At 44.4% G+C, this 23,974-nt stretch overlaps 1 protein-coding gene and 1 long non-coding RNA gene across 14 annotated transcripts in view; one reads left to right on the forward strand and one right to left on the reverse strand.

Moving 5' to 3' along the window:
• Window positions 1-15,609, reverse strand: part of RYR3 (ryanodine receptor 3) — a 569,735-nt gene extending 554,126 nt beyond the window's left edge. For 11 of the 13 annotated variants that reach the window (XR_002523591.2, XM_021941701.2, XM_021941703.2 and 8 more), the window contains exons 1-3: window positions 15,465-15,609; window positions 10,985-11,081; window positions 10,163-10,334 (exon numbers count right to left, since the gene is read on the reverse strand). Coding sequence is in view for 12 of the 13 variants with exons in the window: in XM_021941701.2 (XP_021797393.2) it covers window positions 10,163-10,270 (108 nt within the window). In the remaining variant the exon portion in view is untranslated. Of the gene's footprint in view, window positions 1-7,299; window positions 8,000-10,162; window positions 10,335-10,984; window positions 11,082-15,464 lie in introns of those variants that run through there. The other 2 variants (XM_021941707.2, XM_021941708.2) reach the window with 2 other exon arrangements.
• Window positions 15,610-15,935: 326 nt separating this feature from the next.
• On the forward strand, window positions 15,936-19,861 carry LOC116275968. Its single transcript, XR_004185435.1, has 3 exons — window positions 15,936-16,462; window positions 18,279-18,463; window positions 19,623-19,861. It is a non-coding gene; the product is annotated as an uncharacterized LOC116275968 (long non-coding RNA).
• Window positions 19,862-23,974: the final 4,113 nt, after the last annotated feature.

The following is a 23,974-nucleotide window of genomic DNA, read 5'->3' on the forward strand; positions in this document are numbered from 1 at the left end:
CTTCTCCTCTGCTCAAAGGTCTAAATAAAGATGGAGTCTGAACCACCATCTCCAGAACCCAGATTCCTGTGCTTTGATGTATATTTCCTGCTCAGGGTTCCCCAAGAACCAATGCAGAGCCCTACTCAGGCTTGCCCACTCTCAGCAACGCTCCCATGTGCTCTCACCTTTCTCCAATCCAATTCCTGTTCCTTCAGGAACTGGCTCTGCTCAGCTGTTAATGATGTTAATCATTAATGGTACCTGCTGAGCTAACAATCTTGCATTTTAGCATTTTAATATGGGGAATTTCTTGAGACACTGCTTTATCCCAAAGACAGACCAAGGAGAAAGATACCCTTCTGGGTATCTGCATGGGTCACCATGACACTGACACCGACCCAGACTTTCATCCCTACACTTTTACAACAGGTGTGCTGCCTTGCTCATCACACTGGCTGGTTCCTATAGCATAAAACTACTTACAAACTGAACTCAGTAGAAAAACTGTTGATGGCCTGTACAATTCTGCACAGACAGCAGCAGCTCTGTCTCCAGAGCTCTCTCTGCCTCCTTTGCACTCTGAAGTAAGCGGCAGCAAGCAGCTGTCACCCCAGAGGGAAGAGTTCATGTTGAGTATAATTTCTGAATCTCTTTGTAATCTGATTTTAGGATAGAGTGTTTGCTTTCCTTCTTCTTGGGCATTGAATCCAATAATAATAGGATTCCTCAAGTAGACAAGCCTGTGCAGGAGCAGAGAGACCTGAAATCAATGGGGAATTTACTGTATAGGGTGTGGAGGGTGAAAAAAGAAGGCCCTGGTGTCTCAGTGCCTCCTCCTTGTAACGCTATGTCCCACCTCAAAGGACAATAGCCCAGTGTATGACTGTAGAGTCAGCAATGTACTCTAAGCCAGAGGAGGGGAGAAGTGCGTGTGAGGAGAGGAGGTATAGCTCTTTTATTCTGGAATACTGCATCATCAGTCTCAGAGATGATCTGAACTTTGTTTTCTAATTCTAACAACTGGGAATCAGAAATGACATAAAGAGAAAAAAAAAAATCTTGGCATCTCAAGAGGCTCATCCCTGTAGCAGGATCAGGGCTGAGGTGCCAGCACTTTTTCTTCCCTCTCTCTGAATTGAAGAGGTGCTATGATGGCAAAATTCACTGAACCAAAGGAAACTGCAGTGACTGGAAATGTCTTTGTCCCTAAAACACCCCCACTGGCTTCCAAGCAAGAAGATGGCTGAGAGGACACCAGCCTGGGGCCTGGAGGACCCAGCGTGGCTCCCCAGGGAGAACTGTGGCCCTACAGCCTCACCACTGGCTGGGCTCCCCACCCCCAGAAGCATCTGCTTCCTCCAGGTGCAGCCAAAAGGAACTGTTCAAAGGCCCCAACACCCTGAGTAGACATGACTAAAGCAGCAGAATCCCTGGGAGGAAAAGCCGCCCTGGTTTTACAGGAAAGCAGGTCCCCAGTGCTTTGAGTGAAAGAAAAAAATGGGCTCATAAAAGAAACAGAAGGGGGAATAGGAAGAATAGCTACGAAAGGAAGAGCTACGGGATTCAATAAGAAGAGGCGGTCCTATGGGAAACGGTAGCTTTGGTAATTTTCTGAGATGACGAAAACAACTCTGAATGTTCTGTTTGGTGGCGAGGACCCTGGCAGGAGCCTACCTGGCCTTTTGAAGATTATCACACCCACTGACTTGACTTCTCAAGTCTTTTAATCAAATACCTTAAGAACAGTTGCAGTTGGCTTTAGGGAAGGAATTGCCCAGAGATCCTGGGGTGAGCCCAACACCGGAGGCTGTCCAACAGCTCTGGGATGGAGGGAAGGATCCGCAACAAAGACCACGTTAGAGATGGGGGCGACTGGGCTGGTTTTCCAGCAAGATCTGATGATAAGCAGGGTCGACTTCCTAGTACAGGAGAGACACAATGACAATGTCCTACGAAACACAACCTATTCACTCATTTGCGGTAATACGTCTCTCAAGTGGAATGACTGTTTCCTCTCACAACACTTCTGTTAATGCAGGTTCTATCTCCATACAGTGGGAAAAATGAAACCTCAATTTTCTTACATGACTCGTTGAAGGTCATAGTGATCTAGACCTAAAAATACGAATTCTTGCCTCTAAGCTCTTTTTTTTTTATTACAGCATCCCACTCCTACTGGATAAATCTTGTATTAAGGGTAGCTTCAGGAACATAGGATCTAATTTAGAAAGGTTTATACTGATATGAACTTGTGGGAAATTAGCTGAAGTACTGGGTTCTTAAGACCTAGGACCGCCTGGGTCTGCACTTGAGATTGGTAAAGATATTCAGAAGAATGCCAAGTCAATTAGAAGATGATGGAGTTGATGGCTTCTAAATTAAAAATTCTTTAAGTAGTAAGGTAAAGAAAAAGACAAATTATAAAATAAAGTTTCCTTTCCATGAAGGTGTAAAAACAACACAAAGCAAAGAGGCAAATAAGCACAGATAGCTACGCCTTATTTAAATACAAATCCTTCAAAAATAATCATCAGAGTATTTTTCTCTCCAGATACATTCCTCCCACTCTTTTCTTTTTCACCGTTTTTTTTTTTTTTTGCCCTCAGATCAACCCTAAGGAGCTGGAGAAACCAATATTAGAAACTAAAGACTGTTAAATAACATATTTCACTTGTGAATATTTCACTGGATTACACTTATGAAATATGTTATTTAACATAGTTAATAACTATTCCTTGCTTAATAATCACAGTAGCATAAGAAAAAAAACACATGCACAGATGTTAGACACACATTCTTCAACTGCAGACCTATCCCTTGACCTCAGTCCTTCTAAAGTGGGCCACACTGCATTCCAAATATTTCCCAGTTTGCAGTCATCACCACCTCCTTCCCCAGGAGCTCAGCAGCTTAAAATCCTTAGGACAACCCTGGACAGGGCAATCTGGTCTTAGCAGAGAAGGTGTGTGCCACCACCCCCCTACTGCGGATGCGGCCTTTCTGATTTCAGTTCATCGCTTTGGAAAAAAGGATCCAGCCTCCTTCTCACATCAACGGGAACGTTTCCCTGGAAAGGGGGGGATATTGTGTGTCCAGTCGGCTGATACGGGTCTTTAATCAGATCAGCTTGAGAAGCCAAGGAAGGAGAGACTGAGAAGATGGGAAGCCCTGAAGTGACCTTGGAAGGCCCAGAGTGTGGGAATATTCTGAGTGGTGTCATTTTAACCCTCAAACCTAACTCAGCAGGAGAGCTTATATTTCAGCTCTGCAACAACTCACACCGCACGTCTGGGTATCTGAGGTCTGCATTTTATCACTACCTCCACTGCTACTCACTAGCACCTACAGCCTGGAGGAAGGTGTCCACCTCCTTTCCCTTATCTCCTTAAGGAAAATCTACCAAAACACAGGCTTCATGCAGCTGTTATGTAAATGGTCCCTTCTGCGGGGAGAAGAAAGCAGGCATCCATAAACCACCAGGTACAAGTTCACTGTCATTCCAACCCAAGACAACGCGCTCTGGGGAGGGACGAGAGACACAAGCTCACGTGAGTGCTACAGCTCAAATTCAGGAATTTGTCCTAGGCACCCTGTAGGCAGGAACCCAAGATAAGGGAGCAATCCTTGATTTTCAGCCCAAGTGCCTTTTCTTATCCCTCGAGAGCTGCAAATTTAGATGAAGGAGGACAACTTTCTATGGGGAGGGCTAAATTAGGCTGTCTATGACCAACCTTTAATTGAAACTAATGCAAACAAATGTCTATCTCACTCTGAGTTCTGTTTCAATTAACATTGTGGGGGAAAGGCAGTTGGCAAGGAGAACACTGTGACATTTTAAAAACAATAAGCTAAGGATTAGAGTTTTGTCGTGTTTTGTTTTTTAAATGGATACTGTAGTCTAAGAGGAAAAGTAGGAGAGAAAAGTTTTCTCCTGGCACTCTCGAAGCAGAATGTGGTGCCAGCCGCTCCACCGACTGTCTGAAGATGGGGTAATTGTCACTTCTCACCATAACTTCTTGCTTTCAGATCAGCGGCTGGCAGGTTTATCTGCTTCAGAGCAGCTTCAGAGCCACGTCAATGACACTGGCTACGTCAGCAAGAGCAATCGGAAGAGAGGAGGATGCCACTGCCAAGAGCAGTGGGAGGGAACATTTTAGCCTTCAAGATTCTATCTGTCTAGCTGCCTGATTCTAACTGGCATACATGACTGTCAGTGATTTCAGAAGGCCAGAAGAGGGTATATAGTTTTAGACTGCCTCCTTAAGGCTTGGGGTACAGTAGCATCTAGTTAGCATGTGTTTAAGCTTCCAAAGCCCTTGTTTAGGTCTTGTTCTCTACTTAGGAGAGGGTGAGCTTCCAAACGTATCAGAGGCTATAACCAAAATGAACACTACCACAAATAAGTGTTTAAAGCCACACCACACACACCTATAGTGCTTACTGCAGTAATTCTGGCTCATTTCACACTATCAATAGTTCTAGCTGCTTTCATTTTTGGCACTATTATAACAAACATGACGCTACAACCACTAACAATTTGATTAGGATCCTTGGCATAATGCTATTGTATGGTCTTTTTTTGTAAGTAGGTTAAAAGCTTCTGCTCTCTGGGATGGCAATCCTTTAAAGTTCATGGTTACAAAGATATTATTCTATTCCGTGGTCCAGTATCAGCCACCTTTACATCCAGGACCATGGCAATCTGAGGAAGCATTATATATAACTAATACATTGCCAAAATGCTTTTAAAAGTGTTGTTTGAGGAGGAGAAAGAAAGCCTAAGGCAAAGGTAACTGAATGAGTTCAAAGTGAAATAACTTCCCTAACCCAGACATATCCAAAGGAGAGACAAATCCCACCGCTAGCACAAGCCTGGTGTTCCCAACTACCCTAAAGTCAAAATTCTGTGCAGAGATCAAAAGCTTATGGCTATTGGATTCCAATAAATCATTTTGTCAAATTCACGGATGAAGAAGGAGGATGCCAAGCTCAGAAAGCTGCAGTACTCCTCTTATATTCTTAAGTATATTCTTAAGACTATATATAACATCTGGCGTAACGCTCAATGCCAAGCTCTAGCGGGAATGTAATTTAACATTGTATAATGAAAATTACCAATAACTTGTCAACAGCTATGGCCAAGTCACTTGATTTTCTGTGCTTCAGTTTCATCACCTATTTCCTTCCCAGTGAACTAAAAATTAAGATGTTAAGGTGTCTCATAGGGTGAAGAAATGAGGAACACACCTTAAAAAATACATAAGGTGATAACTAGAAGGAAAAGAATCAATAATGCCACATTTGAATCACTGCCCCTATGGTTACCTCCAGCACTCGCTCTAAGCCATAAGTGATATGTAGTTCTCTGCAACAGGGGTTCTGAACCTGGGTCCTTGAACCCCACAGGCTGTCATGGGTGTACTTTAAAAGAGGTCCACCAGCTCTGATCTCTAGGGCAGGAAGCCCAGCACACAAAACTTAAGAACCACTACTATAATAAACCTTGGCTACAGGTGTACCAAAAACAAACAAAAACAAAAACACTTACAATGCCAGATGGAGAGGAAAAGTCAGGGAAGATGGCTCAGAAGCCAAGAGAAAAGCATGAGATAAGGATCTCACGAAAACCACCACCTTCGTAAGCCTCAACTCCCTGGGACATCTATTCAACATTGACCCTATCGGTCTGAAGATAATTTTTTCAAGCAATAATGCCCAAAAGATCATTAATAATAAGCAGAAGAAATTACTGATCATGGAGGACACAAGGCAGAAAGAACCTGAGCTGCCACCCATCCATTACTAAAGACACCTGTCAGAGGGACAAGCAAAGGATTTCATGGGGCTTTGAGGGGAGCAGGCAGCTTTATAAAAATAGGGTTGTCATGAATTGCAACTACGGGGCCATCTTGTGTGCAGTGTGAGAGATGAGAATGGAGTCTGGGTCTGCAGGTCAGACCAAGGATGAAGAGATGAATACTGTAGCCTCTCAGTAGTACCAGCAGGGTGCCAGGCACTTCCATGCCCCCCCACCCAAATAAGACCCAAGTCCTAGCTTTGACAAAAGAACCACGTTTGGAAGAGAAACTGAAAAGAATTGGAAGGAAGCACTTTGACAGGAGGAGAGTGGTTCAAAAGATGGACAAGAGGTAAGTTGTGATCTTCGAAGACCAGGTCATGGTGGGGGCGGGGCACCCTTATAGGGGAGGGAGAGAGGGAAAGAAAGAATTTCATTCTAATTCCTGAGAGCTAAGCAGTGCATATAAAATTATCTAAGATTTACAGACCAATTTACAGTTTACCAAACATTATGACATTCACAATATCATTTAATCCTTATCACCCTGAAACGCTGGCTATATTTTATTTTACACACGAGGAAACTGAGGCTAAGTAGGGCGGATTATGCGACTTGCTCAAGGTCACTTGGCTGAAATCAGCGCCAGGATGCATCCCCAATGCCCCCACCCCTCCGGGTGGCCGTCCACCTTGAAAGTCTTTGCATTATCTCCTATAGCGCAAGGCTGGTGTGGCTGCAACAGACTTCACCCCCTCACCCCCAAATCTGGGATGGAGCAGCGCCCTCAGGTGCCAAGGAGGGGACCTGAGTGACGCGGAGCCACTGACTGGGGTTTCCCTGTCCTGCGGGGCTCGCGGGAGCGGGGAACAGAAGCCACAGCTCTCGAACCCACGGCAGGCAGTCAGTCAGGCTCCAGCAGCAGTTGCCCGCGTGAGGCTACACACGAGAAGGGCAGCGCTGGGTGAATTCCCCTCTGAGTGATCCCAGGGCTAGGACCTAGCGCCTGCGCCCGCTTCTCCGACTCGGCTCTCCAGGCTCCCCCCTGCCCCGCTGGCTCCTTCCCGACGGTTTCCCGGTGCGTGGGGGCGCCTTGGAAGAGGAATGGGGCTGGCGTGGAGTGTGGAGGTGTCAGAGGGCCGACCCCGGGGCGAGGGCTTCCAACGCCGATCTTTTGGGTCAGGACAACCACGAACAAACCCCGGCTGAAGTTTGGGCATCAAGGGTTTCAGACCAAGTAGCAAGTTGCCTGGAGAGCGAGCGGTCCTAGGTGGAGGGTCTGGGGCAGGGGTGGCAGTAGGGGAACAAGGGAGAGGCAGGAGATGGTGCCCCTTTCCACGAGCCCCTCGCGGCCCCGCGGGTAGGTGGCCGGTCCGCCTCTGCAGCCCGCGGGTGCGGATAAAGCGCCCGGCACCGGGCACCCGGCACCGCGGCGCGGCGCAGCGCAGCCAGCCCCTCCTCGCCGCGCTCCGCGCTCCTCCCCACCTGCCCACGGCCTCGCCCCCGCCGCGGAGACTCACAGTCCTCAGAAACTGGATCTCGTCCTCGCCTCCTTCTCCCCCTTCGGCCATGGCTCCCGAGGCGTCGGCGGTGCCCCAGCCTCCGGCGCCTCTGCTTCCCCCGGCGGCAGCCGCTCGGCGTGCGCTGACTGCTGCTGCGCTCTTTCTCCTCCTCCTCCTTTTCGTCCTCGTCCTCCTCCTCCTCCTCCTCCTCCGGCTCCTGGCTCAGCCTCAGCCTCAGCAGCGCCTAGCTAATCCCCGACCATATAGGGAGCTGGGCTAACACTCCACTGCACTGCAGAGCGCCAACGCCAACCAAGCAGTCCGCCCACCCCTCTCGCCTCTCGCCTCTCGCCCCAGCCAAGTGCGCTGCGGCCGCCCGCTCGGTGGAGAGCGCAACGCCGGGCGCGTCGAGCCGGCGGGGGCGGTGCGGGGGCCCTGGGTCGGCGCGGTGGAGCCTCCCCCGCACCGCTGGGCACCGCACCGCACACTCAGCGGAGGCGCGCGCCCCGCGGCGACCGGAGGATGTCCCCTAAACTGCTCCGATTCACAAACAAAGGCCAGTTGCTTAGCTCCAGCGCGCCCAGACTGGGTACCAACCCTCTTCGCTTTGCTCGCTTTGCCCACTTTGCGTGTGCGCGTGTGTGTGTGTGTGTGTGTGTGTGTGTGTGAGAGAGAGAGAGAGCGAGCGAGAGAGAAGGGGGGGGGGAGAGAGAGAGAGAGAGAGAGAGAGAGAGAGAGAGAGAGAGAGAGAGAGAGAGAGATCTGGACTCGAATCCCTTGCCGGGACCCGCGTGCCTTGTTGGGCAAGGAGAAAACGGTGCAGTGAGGAGCCAGGGTGATTGTCCACTCATAACAAAGTTTGCAACTCCCTAGATAGTCCTCTCTACACATTAAGAGAACCCCTTGCCCTCTTCAAAATTGGTAAGTACACTTTACCAAACCGCTGGATTGTCCAGGGTTGCTATGACTTTTCTCTGTACCCCAGGGAGCTCCTGTTCCATCCTCAGTTTGGAAGTCAGGTGGCATCACAACCCTTCCTGTCTGCCCACCCCTAACCTTCTTCTGCATTTTAGAGTTCCAGCCCTGTGGACTCCAACGGGGGTAGAGAGGAGCACAGTTACAGGAGGTTCCCTTCCAGGTCCTGGAAGGCTCCTACATCCCACCCAGCCTTAGGTCCTTTTCCATGGTTGGGGATTGTCAGATTGGTCCTTGTCTAGACTGACGGTGCAGGGTGCCCCCTTCTGTTTGATGGCCGAGAAGCTCCGAGGCAAGAGACTGTTCAAGGCAAAAGGCACCAGACAGGAGATGTAGATTTAGGAGGAAGTGCAACTGGGAAGGTGGTAATTCTGGGCTGATGGTGGTGGAAGACACTGGAAACCCCAAGCCATTCCACAGCTTCATATTACCGCCTCCTTGTGGACGACCTCTCTCTCTTGATTCTACCTTAAGATCTCTTTCCTGAGCTTCGGTCCCACAATCTCTGATGAACATCAGAAATGCTAAGAAAAACAATGTTTTTTTCTTATATTGTACTCAAACTGCTACCTTCCAGAGGCTGCAGCTTGGGTCTTGTGCCTCTTCTGAAACCTGCCTAGAACAAGTCAAACTATCTCTACATTGTAGCCCTTCATCTCTTAGAAGACATCTGCCATGCTTGTCTCTATGGCCCACCATCCACTCTTTTCTTCTGGCTAAGGTTCTTCTTACCCCCAACTTTCCCTGTAGTATAGTTTCCAGAGCCTATGTCATCTTTGATGGCCATATAAGCATTGCAGGTTATCTTCTTCCTGAATTGTTGTGCTCTCCATCCTTGTTTTGGGCAGTCTTTATGTGCAGCCTAATATTGGATTGGCTTTTGGGGAGACAATCAATGACACTTACTGTGTTTGGAGTTAACTAGAATTTCTAGATTTACTTTTTTTTTTTTTCCTCCCACGTGAACTGCAAAAGTCAACTCTTCTCCATCTTGATCATGTGCAAGTGCTTGAGTACCTGTGGGCGCGGTGGCTCAAGCCTGTAATCCCAACACTTTGGGAGGCCAAGGTGGGCCTGAGGTCGGGAGTTCGAGACCAGCCTGACCAACCTGGAGAAACCCCGTCTCTACTTTAAAAAAATATATATATATACAAAATTAGCCGGGCGTGCTGGCACTTGCCTGTAATCCCAGCTACTTGGGAGGCTGAGGCAGGCGAATCGCTTCAACCCGGGAAGTGGAGATTGCGGTGAGCTGAGATCACGCCATTGTACTCCAGCCTGGGCAACATGAGTGAGACTCCATCTCAAAATAAATATATATATATATATATATATATATATATATAGTGTGTGTATATATATAGTGTATATATATACTGTGTGTGTATATATATACAGTGTGTATATATATATTCCTTCCAATTATAATACACAATCATGTATTGATGTCTCTATATGTGAACCTTTAAGATATTTTTAAAGCTAGAGTATGCCATGCACGGTGCTAATTATTACTAACCTGCAATATAGCATACCTTCAGAATACTAATAGAGGCCCTCTTGGATTAACTTTCATACTTTTGATTATGCTTATTTAATGGTCAAGAAATTACCCAAGTCAGAAAAATAATACGCGTTGAGTACTATGCTTATGACCTGGGTAATGAAATAATCTGTACACCAAACCTCCATGACATGCAGTTTACTTATGTAACAAACCTGCACATATACCCTTGAACCTAAAATAAAAGTTATAGTTTAAAAATAACCTACATAAATATATGACTTTGCAGCCCAAATTTCTTCTTGTTCATAGGGGCTACTACAAATGCCTTTTTTACATACTTTACTAAAATACAGATATGTAACCTGGGACACCACTTCCTGTATCAGTCAAACAACCTACCACATAAGAAGGAAGAATGGAGTTCTGTAACACCATTGGTGCATCCACTTGGATCCCTGATGGTCTTTGTGTTCCTCTAGAGTGCCCAAAAGTAAGCTGTTTAATCATCAAAATCTAAGATTGTTCTGGAGTTCAGCATGCAGAGTCTCGGATTGTTGTTTCAGCCTGTAAACTGGGGAAGGTGGACATTTACTTCTATTCGAAATCTACTGGTACTTCTTCCATTCTCTAAGATTTCTCAAAGATGCACCAATAATGATGCTGTCGTCATATAGGTGTAGATAAATAGTAGTTCAGACACTGCGTTGATACTTGTTTTGCTACTAGTTCACCCATTAAGACTGGGAGAGAATAAACTAATAGTAAGTTACTTGTCTAAATTCATACAACTAGTAAAAGGAGTCACACAATCTCCTCCTACTTGGGGTAAAACAGTCTCAATACTTTTCAGTACCTTCTCCAAGTAAGAGGAGATTGTTTGACTCCAAGTTCAATACGTTTCAGTACTTTCTCCACTATACTGCCTTGCTTCTAGAATAGCAAAGTGGAAAACATCAGGTTCATACACCACCTCCATGCCCCCCATACCCCATACATGTTGGGTTTGCTTCCACACAGCCTATATTTTAAACTGAGTCTCTCTCAAAACCAGTTACTCTTATTAGAGAGCCAGAGGATTTGGACCTTAGGTCTTAGAGGGTATTGTAGCTACTACATTTTTAAAGAAAAACCCAAAGCGCCCCAGGTTTCTAAAGCCCTGGAGAAAGCTATCAGCCATTATTATGACTTCAATTAGGTGCACACCACAGAGAAATGAAGTACCTTTGGAATGCTGGCATGGTTCAAAGTCAGACCTCAAAGCCTGCTGTTTTTGAATGCTGGGGCACTGTGCGGCCAATATCAACAGCAGGTGGAAAGCCTGTAGTGGGGGCCAAACCAGAAATTTTTCATTTTTATCATTATAGCACTTTTATACCATTTACATACATAATTTTAAAGGCCTGACAAAATCTGAAGCCTGATTATTGAAATAAAATTCATGTATTATTTTCTCCTCTGGCAGGTTCTCAAAGTATTGGTCTTGAGGGTTTTCTCACATAAGAGGGCCTCTTATTTGTGTCTTAACAGTAATACTGCTATAGTTTTAAAATGCTAATGAAAATGTCCACACTCATATAAGTCAGTATCTCATTTGCTATATCATATTATTCATGGTAGCCAGTTGCCCAGGTGGTCTCAATGAGGCCAAGGACACGGATTCAATTGTAGGAAGCCCAGTTAGCTCCACTCTATTTGCTGTCCAAAGACCCTGGCCCCTTCATTCTGGTTAAAAGCCTCATAAATCTTCGTTCATTTAGCCATAGGGGAGGTAGGCTTCAGCTTTAACTAGCTAGGACTTCCCATGCTTGGAGACACGGAAGCTAAGAGGTCACACTTGATAAAGATAGCCTTCACCCATGTTATTAGCAATATATTAAACTCTACACAACACTAAATCTTTCTCCATTTCAGCCTCACTTCCTAACTATAGGAGTCATCATCCATTTGCTGAAAATGCATTTCTTCCATTAATTGCATTCATGGCTTCGGTCTGCATTGACTCAGGTTTTGCCTAAGGAAAGTATAAAAGGAAATGATGGAAAGAACTGTAGAGCTGAGGGAGCTGACTCTGCTAGCTACCATCTTTTAAAATATCTCACCGTATACACAAGTACTATCTATATACTGACTGAAGATTTATGTATGTTTTTCATTAGCAAAAAGAAAAAAAAAAAAAACACTTTTCCCTGCTTTTTGTTCAGGTGTTCAAATTGTGAAGCTCTTTTACTGGTGATAAGGCAAGAAGATATTGTCGCCAGGGAAGCCTGTGAACAGAAAGAAATAACTCCTGAGATTACACCTGCTTTTGATTTGGTGCCAGTAGGAATGACGGTATATACATTTTATAGAAGTCATTTTTTAATGTTAAGAAAAAATTATCATTAGTTTCCAAGATCTTTATAATAAGCTACTAAATTGGTATACTAATATACCTTTGTCCTAAAACTTGGAAGCCATACCAAAATCCTTGATTCATATTCCTTTCTTCAATAGAGAGGGGACAGGTACAAAAAAAATTTTTTCTTTTTCTGATGATATGTGCATTATCTTGCTTATAAAAGCCACAGACATCGCAACTGCTTAACACAGGCAAGGATCCAGTCACTGATACCTTCCTGAAGCTGAACACATGGAAATGTCGTCCTTGCCACCGCCTCCTCCTTCTCCTCCTCCTCCTCTTCTTCCTCCTCCTCCCTTCTTCTTCTTCCTCTTTTCTCCTTCCTCTACTCCTTCTTTTTCACCTTCTCCTTCTTTTTCTTTTTGATATTTTAAGATTGGAGGATTACATTATGAGGCCAAAGTTAATATGCCATTCTGGTGAAAGGCTCCGGAAACTAAATCACTCAAGGGGTTTTGTTCCAGAGGGTTGGGACAACCTCTGAGGCACTGCAGAGATGGAGGCACGCTGAGCACACTTGCGGAAGCCTAGGAGGCAGATCGTCTTGCAAGGTTCCATCCATTGAGCTGATTCATCTTCAAGGAGTCGCCAGTTGGAAAGGGTTGTTAAAGCAATAGATTAAGCCACCAGCATTATAGTAGTTTATTTGCATTTTCCTGCAGGTCAGCCTCTGTTTAAAAGTACATTTATACTGTAATCATTGTGTATAGCAACAGCTTTGACATTAGAAACACAAGAGTTTGAGTCCTGGGCAAAACTCTACCATTTGCATGATTCTGAGCAAATAATTGAAACTCTCAAAGCCTGTTTGCATTTTATGAAAATATCCACTTTTGGGTGTATTTTAAAGATTAAATGACTGGGTGATTAGAATGTTCAGCAGAATATCTCGTACAAGTGCTCAGCACAAAACACCTAGATATTTCTTGCAGATCTCTCCCTGTCCTCCTCCTTTGTGTTGGTTTCCAATGCCTGCCTTTCCGGTCTGTTTGTATTCTTGCCTCTCTTAAAGTTCTATTCTCATTCGATTTTTTTTTTTTGAGGCCTTTACTCACAAAAAAAGACACAATGTTTCTGATTTCAGCAAATGATTTCCTGCCCCAATAAGCAAAACATTCTGGGCAGATCTCATGTGTTGCAAGTTAATGATGAACACCAACACTGGTTTTCCCTGTTTGTTTCCTAGGGAGCTTGTTCTGAGCTGTATTATGTTTGCATCTTTAATGAGAAATGTATTCTGTTGCTATGGCATATTGAAATTTATGACTTCCTCTGGAAGGTGGAATTGTCACCTTCCACCCCCCTCAGGTTTTCCCTTGGGCTTTATGAGATTGAGATCTAGTGGCTTATGAAACTACACTTAATCAGATAAGTCTCACACTAAACTCAATGCCTTTGACTTCTAATTTCTGCATTTTAATTCTTCCTGTAATTCAGTGGCACAGATTTATTGAAGCTTCTGCCAGCAACAATCTGCTCTGATTTGCCGCAGTTTTAATAGTTCCTGCTGAAATAGGTGGGCACACAGTGGGTAAGGAGATGAACACAGTTTTGTGTCATTTATTTCAGGTGCCAAGCTAAGACCCACATTTCAGTAGGTAAAAATGTAGGTAATTGACTTTCGTGCTGGTTCCAGGGTAGTAATTATATGGCCAACTCCCAGGTTCAACTTGTCCCTATACCCTGTTCTGAGCAGATCTCATTTCCAGTATCTTTGAGTTGGTGAAATTTCCTTTAAAATAATCCAACGAATCTAACAAAGCAAATCTTCGTTCTCTCTGCACTAAAGGACACGCAATTTCTCTTAGTATTCAGAGCTCCAGTGTCCTAGGATGTGAGCTCTGCTTTGCAATTCCTTGTCAGAATGCTGCTGTTGTCGCCAACAAGCATGGCAGAATGCTGTGGACTCTTAAGAGTTCAGGAGGCCTGCAGTGCTGCTGGGTGGCTCCTGTTGCTCTCATCTGGGGTCCAAACAGAAGTCAGAGATCTTAAACTACCACATTTGTACCTTATCATACAATCTGGAATTGAGAATGTAGAGTCTAAGTTCAATGGGTGCATAGACCAGCAAAAATTTACAGACAATTTTCAGCTGTATCATGGGGTTGCCATATTTTTGTGTTGCTTTTAAGCACATTGATAATCAAACTGCTAATTAATGGCTATTACCATTGTATAAAAGAAAGGACTTTTTAACATAAGACAGTAAAAAGGACAAATCTTAGAATTAAGAATAAATTTGATTTTATGAATAACTCACTACATAATCTCTTTCTTTCTCTGCCTCTCTCTCTTTATCACTCACTCTCTCCTTTTCCCGCAAAGGAGATGAAAACCTCATCAAGACCAGCACTAATTTGGGAATCACCAATAGAGTCAACCCCTTACTTGCAGATGATGAAACTAAGGCCCCCTAAGGTGAACTGTGAACTGAATTGATGAAAACTGGGACCAAAGCCCAGATCTCTGGGCTCCTTGTCTGGTATTTATTTTCCCTGCTTTCTTCATAATTAAATTCAGTGTAATGACCCAGACATAGAGCAAGATCCTGGAGTGTCTTCTTAATCATCAAATATTGTCCTCTATAAAGTTATAATGTTTAGTGAATTTGCTGTAGTCGAATTCTTTTAAAAATGGCTAACACATGTGTGAGAATTTGCTAGTGACCACCTAGAGTGCTTGTTCCTTAAGGGATTATTGACTATTCTTTGAAACTATAATAACAGACAACAAAAAAAAAAAAAAAAGGAAAAGAAAATTAAGATTGAGCTTAATCACTTCATTCACTTAAGTACTTATTACATGTAAAACACTGTGTTGAGGAGGTTTTGGGATTGGTGAATCTCATGTCAAGGCGGTTTTAGAATAGCCCTTTACAAATGTAAAATATTAATTTACTAAATCGCATGACTGTATTAGTCCATTTTTCACACTGCTGATAAAGACATACCTGAGACTGGGCAATTTACAAAAAAAAAAAAAAAAAAAAAGATTTAATGGACTTACAGTTCCAGGAGGCTGGGGAGGCCTCACAATCATAACAGAAGGCAAGGAGAGGCAAGTCACGCCTTACATGGATGGCAACAGGCAAAGAGAGAGCGCTTGTGCAGGGAAATTCTCATTTTTAAAACCATCAGATCTCATGAGACTCATTCACTATCATGAGACCAGCACAGGAAAGACCTGCCCCCATAATTCAGTCACCTCCCACCAGGTTCCTCCCATGACATGTGGGGATTGTGGGAGTTGCAATTCAAGATGAGATTTAGGTGAGGACACAGCCAAACCCTATCAATGACTTACACGTCACTTCACAATTTTCATATCCTTCCACTTCTTAGTTTCTACCTCAACATTATAGTCTATGACCTCAAACGTTGAGACACCTTAAGCACCCTTTAATTATGGTTCTTGTTCTTCTCAACCCTTTCAGTATTTGGCCCTGTTGGTTCATTACTATTTCTTGGAACTACTCCCCATCCTTGGGGTCCAGGTCCTAGCACTATCCAGACTCTTCTACATCTCTGACTCTTCCTTCTTGATTTCATTTGATGACCTCTCTTTCTCATTCTGACATCAGAAATGGACATTCTCTAAGATTCCAAATCTGAACCTCCTTCATTTTCTGCAGACTCATCTTACCCTCTTTCATGACTTTAGCCACCACAGCCTCTATGCTCAGATCTTTATTGCCAGGTCTTCCAAGTTACAGATTTACTTTTCTAACTATATGTTGGAGACTTCCAACTGAGTGTATCACATTTCTTCAAATGCAACATGACTAAAACAGAATTTATCCTGTAAGTAAGGACCCTCCCCATGAGCTCCCCTTTTCCAGACCTACTGGCTTCTCCTTCCTCCCAACCTTTCTATCTCTGTTATTGGTACCACCATCCTTGGAGGAACAATAACTGACACTGGCAAGGGAACCAGCAGAAATAATGAGTCACTCAGTCAAGACATCAGGACACACACTTCTCCCTGCCGCATTGACCCTGTGCTGGCTTCCACAACTGAGTTTGGTGTGTGGAAAAAGAAAAAAGAAAAGAACTGACACCTCTAACAAAGAGATGCCTTCAAACAACAGACAAAGGTTATCTAGACCTGAAACACTTCAACACAGACAGGATTCAGGAGTTAATGAGAGGAAATGAGCTTTGCCAAGGACTTCTGCAAAGAAGCTATGATTCTCGTCCAATGGGCAGAGTACCTACCTGGATCAGCACGTTGCAGAGTCTCGTCAATTTGGAGCCCTTTGCTTTGAATCCTGGCACCAGCACTGTTTAGCTTTGTGAACCCGAGTAAGATACCTAACCTTGCCGTGTCTCAATTTTCTTATTTAAAAAAGGAAAGCAAAATTTAAAAACAAATTTAAGAGGATGATTGAAGAATTGAAAAGTCAACATCTCTATAAAGTTTTGGGGTTTTTTAATTTATTTATTTACTTATTTTTATTTTTTATTTTATTTTTTGTTGTTGTTGTTTTTATTTGTTTTTTTTTTGTTTGTTTGTTTGTTTTTGAGACAGAGTCTCGCTCTGTTGCCAGGCTGGAGTGCCGTGGTGCGATCTCAGCTCACTGCAAGCTCCGCCTCCCGGGTTCCAACGACTCCCCTGCCTCAGCCTCCCAAGTAGCTGGGACTACAGACATGTACCACCACACCCAGCTAATTTTTTGTATTTTAGTAGAGACAGGGTTTTACCACGTTGGCCAGGATGGTCTCGATCTCCTGACCTCATGATCCACCCGCCTCAGCCTCCCAAAGTGCTGGGATTACAGGCGTGAACCACCGCACCCGGCCCATCTGTAAAGTTTTTGGAACAGTGACTGGCAATGAGCAGATGCTGATTTACTATCTGGTTTCTCCAAAAGCAGACCCTGATTTGGGAGATGATCCCAGAAAGTACCAGTAAGAGTGAGAAAGTGAGACAGGAAAGGGAAGGAAGCCAGTAAGGAGCAAGTTATCAAGCCAGTTACCTCTGTGCATGAGGAGTCCAGTTCACTGGGGAACTCTGGGAACCAGTGAGGAACATGCACTTCAGAGTCACCCTCAGAAAAACAAGGAAGCTGGGGTATTTACACGCTAACTCTGGTCAGTCACTGGGTGAAGGCTGCTCCCAGGGTGTTAATTCTCTGGCAGTTTCAGCTGGCTCCAGCTGCCAGAGAAAGCCCTTGGGCGGTTGGAAATTGGGCTGCCAAATACTCAACAATGGGAGGAAACCCAGTGTTCAACAAATACGCTATGGCCATCATCACCACTGACATCCAAAGGCAAAACCTATGAAAACGGGCTATTCTGGCTGAAGCTGCAGGAGAGATGTGGATGGTGGTCCCAGGATTTGGCACTGGGTGCCCAGTGATCTCATCGTAGGTGAGGTACCTGAGTCAGCTCTACAGAACCTTAGGGATTCGCAGACCAAGTTGGGGAGCACACTTCTTAGCATCTGTGAATACTGGGAGTGATTCAAAGAAGATAAAAATGGTATCTTTAACACACCTGTTATAAGGAGAGGAAGCTTCAGATAATGAGTATATTATCACTGGGAGTGATTCAAATGAGATAAAAATCTACGTCTCTCCCTCAAGGAGCTACAACTTAGTTTCAAAGACAAAATATGAACATAGTACAGTAAGGCCGGGCGCGGTGGCTCACGTCTGTAATCCCAGCACTTTGGGAGGCTGAGGCAGGTGGATCGAGAGGTCAGGAGATTGAGACCATCCTGGCCAACGCGGTGAAACCCCGTCTCTACTAAAAATAAAAATACAAAAAATTAGCCAGGTGTAGTGGCGGGCGCCTGTAGTCCCAGCTACTTGGGAGGCTGAGGCAGGAGAATGGCGTGAACCTCGGAGGCGGAGCTTGCAGTGAGCCGAGTTCGCCCCACTGCACTCCAGCCTGGGCGACAGAGTGAGATTCTGTCTCACAAAAAAAAAAAAAAAAAAAAAAAAAAAAAAAAAAAAAAGAACATAGTACAGTAAGGTAAGCAGCAATGAAGTTTAGTGTCCAGGGAGTGGAGTAGAAGTTGAGTGTCCAGCGAGACTGCCACTGGCTGGGGTGGTCAGAAGCAGCTCCCATGAGGAAATAGGATTAGGCTTAACCCTATGGGACGATTTCTTTTCAGACTGGCAGAACAGAGGCAACAATACACTGATTGGACCCGAGAGCTCCCCTGACTGAGATGCTGGTTGTCATGTGGAAGGCCTGGGGCCCGGACTGCTGCTTCACGCAACCCCTCAGTTATACTGGACTACGCAAAGTGCTTTACTGAGTGGCGATGCCATTCTTCAGAAATCATCACTCCCAGAGGTAGATCCAGCTTTCAGCCTCTCTCCACCCCTGCCCTGCCCTTCCATCTTAAATGTTCTCTCTCAAGTCATCATAATAGCTATCAACAACCCCGTGAAATAGGCATTTTTACTGCCATTTTACAGATGAGGAGACTGAGGGTCAGGGTTAAGAAATCTCCCTAAGGGTTCTCAGCTAAACTGGGATTTAAACCCTAATCTATCTAATTTTAAAGCCAAACCAAATAACTGCTTTAATGCCTCCAGTTCAAGCAGAGAAGAAAAAAAAACTCTTAATTACTTTAGATTTGAGATAGTCAAATTAGATCCTACAGATTGATCCAAAGCACTTGTATTCAGAGGTTGTTTATTCTTCCTCATTATCAACACCGCTACGGGTACTACTTCTAAGGCCACACAGCAACTGCTGCAAGCTTATGGAGAGCAGTTTGGGAAGGGACAAAAGAGAATAGATTGAAATCCACTTGAGTGACGATTTCCCTGCCTTGGTCAACAGACGGTACATTTATGGCATTCTTGGATCTCTAGAAGTAGAAGAATTCCTTGAGATCTGAGTTCAGGTCCATTTCCGCCAAATTGCAAGGCTTATTTAGCTATTACTTAACATTCCATCCGTTACCTTTTGGCAGGTTTTTAAAAAATCAAATATATTCGTTACCTGAAGCTTCCTTTCACTATAACAGGTGTGTTAAAGATATCATTGAGGCATTCATTCATTCATTCATTCATTCATTCCCAATAAGACAGCTTAGAAAAGTAGAGAGGGTGGGCCAGTCACGGTGGCTCACACCTGTAATCCCAGCACTTTGGGAGGCCGAGACGGGCAGATCACAAGGTCAGGAGATCGAGACCATCCTGGTTAACACGGTGAAACCTCGTCTCTACTAAAAACACAAAAAATTAGCCGGGTGAGGTGGCGGGCGCCTATAGTCCCAGCTACTCAGGAGGCTGAGGCAGGAGAATGGCATGAACCCGGGAGGCAGAGCTTGCAGTGAGCCCAAATTGCGCCACTGCACTCCAGCCTGGGCAACAGAGCGAGACTCCGTCTCAAAAAAATAAATAAATAAAAGTAGAGAGTGTGAAATATTAGCCTTGATGTACAGTTAAGGGAAGAGACATGACCAATAATGACCCTTCAGTTTGGTTTTTCCCTTTTGCAGACACCTCCACTCCCTGCAGCCCAGTCAGAATCCCTTGAGGAAAAAGCCCTGCAGGATTCTGGAGTAGATCCCTGACAGGGCAGGTGCAGTCTCTATTCAGCATTCCAGTTAAGTGATTCCTCGCCGTCTCTGAGGCCAGACGTCCTCTCTACTTTTTTTAGTAGGTAACTCCCTGACCAGGTACTGAAAATCTGTGGGTAAAAATCACAAAGTGATTAAAAAAAAAAAAGAAGAACAAATGGGAAAAGATATCTGTGGAGGATATTTTCCAAATACTTTGGAAATCTTTTTGAATATTCTGGGCTCAGCAAGGCACTGGGCTCTCAGGAGCCATCTATGGACAAGGACATTGCCATCTCAAGATTAGAATTGCATGAAACTAGCAGAAGCTTGGGAAGCTGATGTTGAAAATTTAAGACTAACTCCCTAAGAGGCAGCATTTATTCTTAATTCCCCAGCAGTAACATTGTGCTTTTCTCTAGAAGGAGATACATAGTGATCTTTCTCTGAACTTTAAAAGATAAGAGTAGACCAGTACCTGTAGTAGTAGTAATATTAAGTTAACATTTCCTGTGTGCCAGGCACTATTCTGGTTACATGTATTAAGTCATTTAGTCCCTATGCCATCAGTATTATTATTATTATTATTGTCCACGTTTTACGAATGAGTTAACTGAGGCACACAACTCAAGTCACTTACCACCCTCAGTTCCTTATCACATGGGCCTCTCCATAAGGTGACTTAGAACATAGCAGCTTGCTTCACTAGAACAAGTATGTGGGAAGATTCAGACAGACAGAGGGTGAAAGCGAGATGCAAGCCTATCTTTTGTAACCTAATTGCAGAAGTGACATCACATCACTCTGCCATATGCTATTCATAAGAAGCAAATCACTAGCCTCAGCCCACACTAACGGGAGGAGATAACACAAAGGGCATGAATATCAAGAGGTGGAGTTCACTGGGACCATCTTAAAGGATTCCTTCCACACGGTCTGACGACAGAGCCCAAGACCTTGACCAAAAGAAGAGACAGGTCACATTTTCCCTAGGCAAACTTGCAACAACCAAACCTACCTCAACAGAGAGCGCAGGAATGGGGAAGTTGTATCGCAGAGGCCAGCTCCAGCTAGGGTTTCAAGTTAATGAGTTTCCAGTCACTTGAGCTCCAAGAGTTATATTTTCCTGCCTGGCAAACTCAGACAGCGATTCCATTCAACACCAAGAATAAGGAAAATGAAGGGTTACGAATGATGATTATTTCTCGAATTCCTAATTTAAAGTTAGTGATAAGAGCAGTTAAACTCCGGAACAGTCACCCCTTTCCTATGTGTTCCTGTCCCTTGTCCTCACGCCTCTCTAATTTTGCATGTCTCTCTGTGGCAGTTTCTGAGCTTTCTTTGTCTATCTTCCTTTTGTTCCCCACCTTTTGACCAGCTTTCTCTATCTTACTGCTCTGTATTTTTCTTTTCATTTTTCAGTTCCTAGGTGTTGAATTTTTTTAATTTACAAAACTTTTTAGGAAGGGAAAAGTAGACAAATTTACAATAAAGTAGTGCACTGGTCAGTTTTATGTGTCAACTTGGCTAAGCCATGGTCCCCAGTTATTCAACCAAGCACTAATCCAGGTATTGTTGTGAAAGCATCTTGTAGATGTGATTAATATCTACAGTCAATTTAATGTAAGGAAGATCGCCCTGGATAATCTGGGTGGGCCTGATCTAATTAGTTGAAACTGAGAGTTCCCTGCAGAAGCAGATATTTTGTCCGAAGGCTGCAATACCATCTCCTGCCCAGGAGTTTCCAGCTTGCCCTTCTTGACAGCCGGCCCTACAGATTTGTATGTGCCTAGCCTCCCTGTTACATAATTTCCCGCAGTAAATCGATGTGTGTGTCACGTGGGCGTGTGCATGTGTGTGTATATTCTGTTGAGTCCTGAATGACACAGCTGGCAGGAATATCCAATCGTTCTGAGAGTGGTCTTTATACTAATAGGGAGAGGGGAGGCATATTTTCATTTTAAAAGAATTGAATCACTTGAAATGAGTTTTCTCATTTGTGTTTTCAAAGATACTATTTTTCCCCAGAGTAGAATTCCAGATATCCCTCAAGTCATGCCACGCTGGCCACCTCTAGTTTGGCCTGAATTAGGCCTTGGTAATGTGTCTGCAGTTGGTTTCTCCCACTGGGTTCTTGGTCTCGCCGACTTCAAGAATGAAGTTGTGGACCCTCGCGGTGGTTACAGTTCTTAAACATGGTGTGTCCGGAGTTTGTTTCTTCAGATGTGTCCGGAGTTTATTCCTTCTGGTGGGTTCATGGTCTTGCTGACTTCCAAGAGTGAAGCCGCAGACCTTCGCAGTGAGTGTTACAGCTCTAAAAGGTGGCGAGTCTGGAGTTGTTTCTTCCTTCCCGTGGGTTCGTGGTCTCACTGGCTTCGGGAGTGAAGCTGCAGACCTTCGTGGTGAGTGTTACAGCTCATAAAAATAACGCAGACCCAAACACTGAGCAGCAGCATGATTGATTGCAAAGAGCGGGAAAACAAACGCTGTAAACCACAGAACGTGACCCAGCCACCCGCCTCGGCCTCCCAAAGTGCTGGGATTACAGGCGTGAGCCACTGCGCCCGGCCTGTTTTAATCTTTAATGTGGTAGTAAATATTATTAGATATAACCCACATAAACAAAAGCTCTTTGGGTTCTCAACAACTTTTAAGAGTCCAAGGAATCCTAAGAGCATAAAGCTTGTTGAGTAACCACTGCTGTAGACCACTGATTATGGTCTTGCTGAAACAAAAAGTAGAATGTGCCTTTAGGGGTGACTGGTCCAAGGAACTGGGAACAGCTTAGAGTGGCCATGGAACCTAGAGTCCTCTCCCTCTTGCTAATAGCTAAATTCACACCAGAAGCCATGTTGTATATATGTATTTTTTTATCTTCTACAGAACCCAGCAAGATTTTGAATGCCGGATACATACTCTGTAGGTATCGATTGATTTATGTTTATTAATCTTCAATTTTGCAAAATGTTTTAATTTAGAATAAGGGGGCATCTATCTTACAGCTCAAGAAGATTAATGTCCACTCGAAGGCTAAAACCTGAGCAGTTTGGGAGGCCCACCCTCCCTCAGGCCATTGCAGCTGCCATGTGAGTTCACTGGGTGAGGGATAGAGGTAGGAGAAAGGTCCGTGCACCATTCAAGCTGGAACCTGTTCTCTGCAACTTGGAGCCTTTCTTTGGTCTGTAGAGCCACAAAGCCCATCAGATTCTGGTATTTTCCTTCAGTTAGAGAAACTGGCAGGATATGACACCTAGTTTTACAACATAAGTTCTTCAGTGAAGATTTACGACCGTTGACATAGAACTCAATGTGTCCTCCCTGTATACGTGCTCTATTCTAGTACACTCTTTAAGTCCTGACTAGAGTACGTTTACAAATGCTGACTCAAACCTCATCTCTATAGCTTACCAGCTGTGAGAACTTGAGCAAATTTCCTATACTCGACCAGCCTCAGCTTCCCTATCTGTAAAATGGGAATAACAGTAATACCACCTGAAAAGGTTGTGGTGAAAATTAAATGATATAATGTATACCAAGTACTTAGCATGGGTGCCTGACACAGCAAAAGATCTGAAGAAATGTTAAGTACTTTTTTGTGTGAGGCAGAATCATAGGGCTGGAAAGAGACTTTCTGTTCTTATTTGGTCGTTAATATTTAATATGCTAAGCTCTAGAGAGACCAGTTATTTGCCACTGCCCTTGGTAAGAATGGGAATGGAAAAAAGCAGATCATGTCTTGCTTCTTTTTCATCCTCATCAAAAGCCCAAGGAATGAAAATAGAAGGAGGAGAAGAATCATTCATTTACTGAAGAAAATATGCCTCCATTTGGACCACCTGCTGTGTGTGAGTTTGCGACAATCCCCTGCATCCAACAAGATTGTGTTTATGTTTTAACAGGAGCGTCTCTCACTAGAGCAGAAAGGACACGGCAGTGGCCAGGCAGCATGTGTGTTTGTTTGCCCTGAGTCCTGGGGCAGCTAGTTATCTTGGGCAGAGTTACTTTTCAGGTCTGGAGCCAGGAAAACACATTCCTTAATGCCCACATGTTTGCAGTGTGACACATAGCTTGGAAGCTTGCCACACCTATTGCAGCTGCTGCCTGACTTGTGTCCCAGGAAAGATTGTCTTCATGAGATATTCTTAGGGATGAATGCTGTAAGAAACGTGCACACCACTCAGGACAGCAGCCACCTAACTTCAGAGGATCGTCCTCGCACAGGCCCCTGCAGTCTGGGCTGTGCCAGTGGTCTGCCTAGGAAACGGCCTTCAGTATACAGGGGACTGTGAGTT

Source organism: Papio anubis, chromosome 7 (genome assembly GCF_008728515.1).
Source record: "Papio anubis isolate 15944 chromosome 7, Panubis1.0, whole genome shotgun sequence".
In the NCBI taxonomy this organism is placed as follows: domain Eukaryota; kingdom Metazoa; phylum Chordata; class Mammalia; order Primates; family Cercopithecidae; genus Papio; species Papio anubis.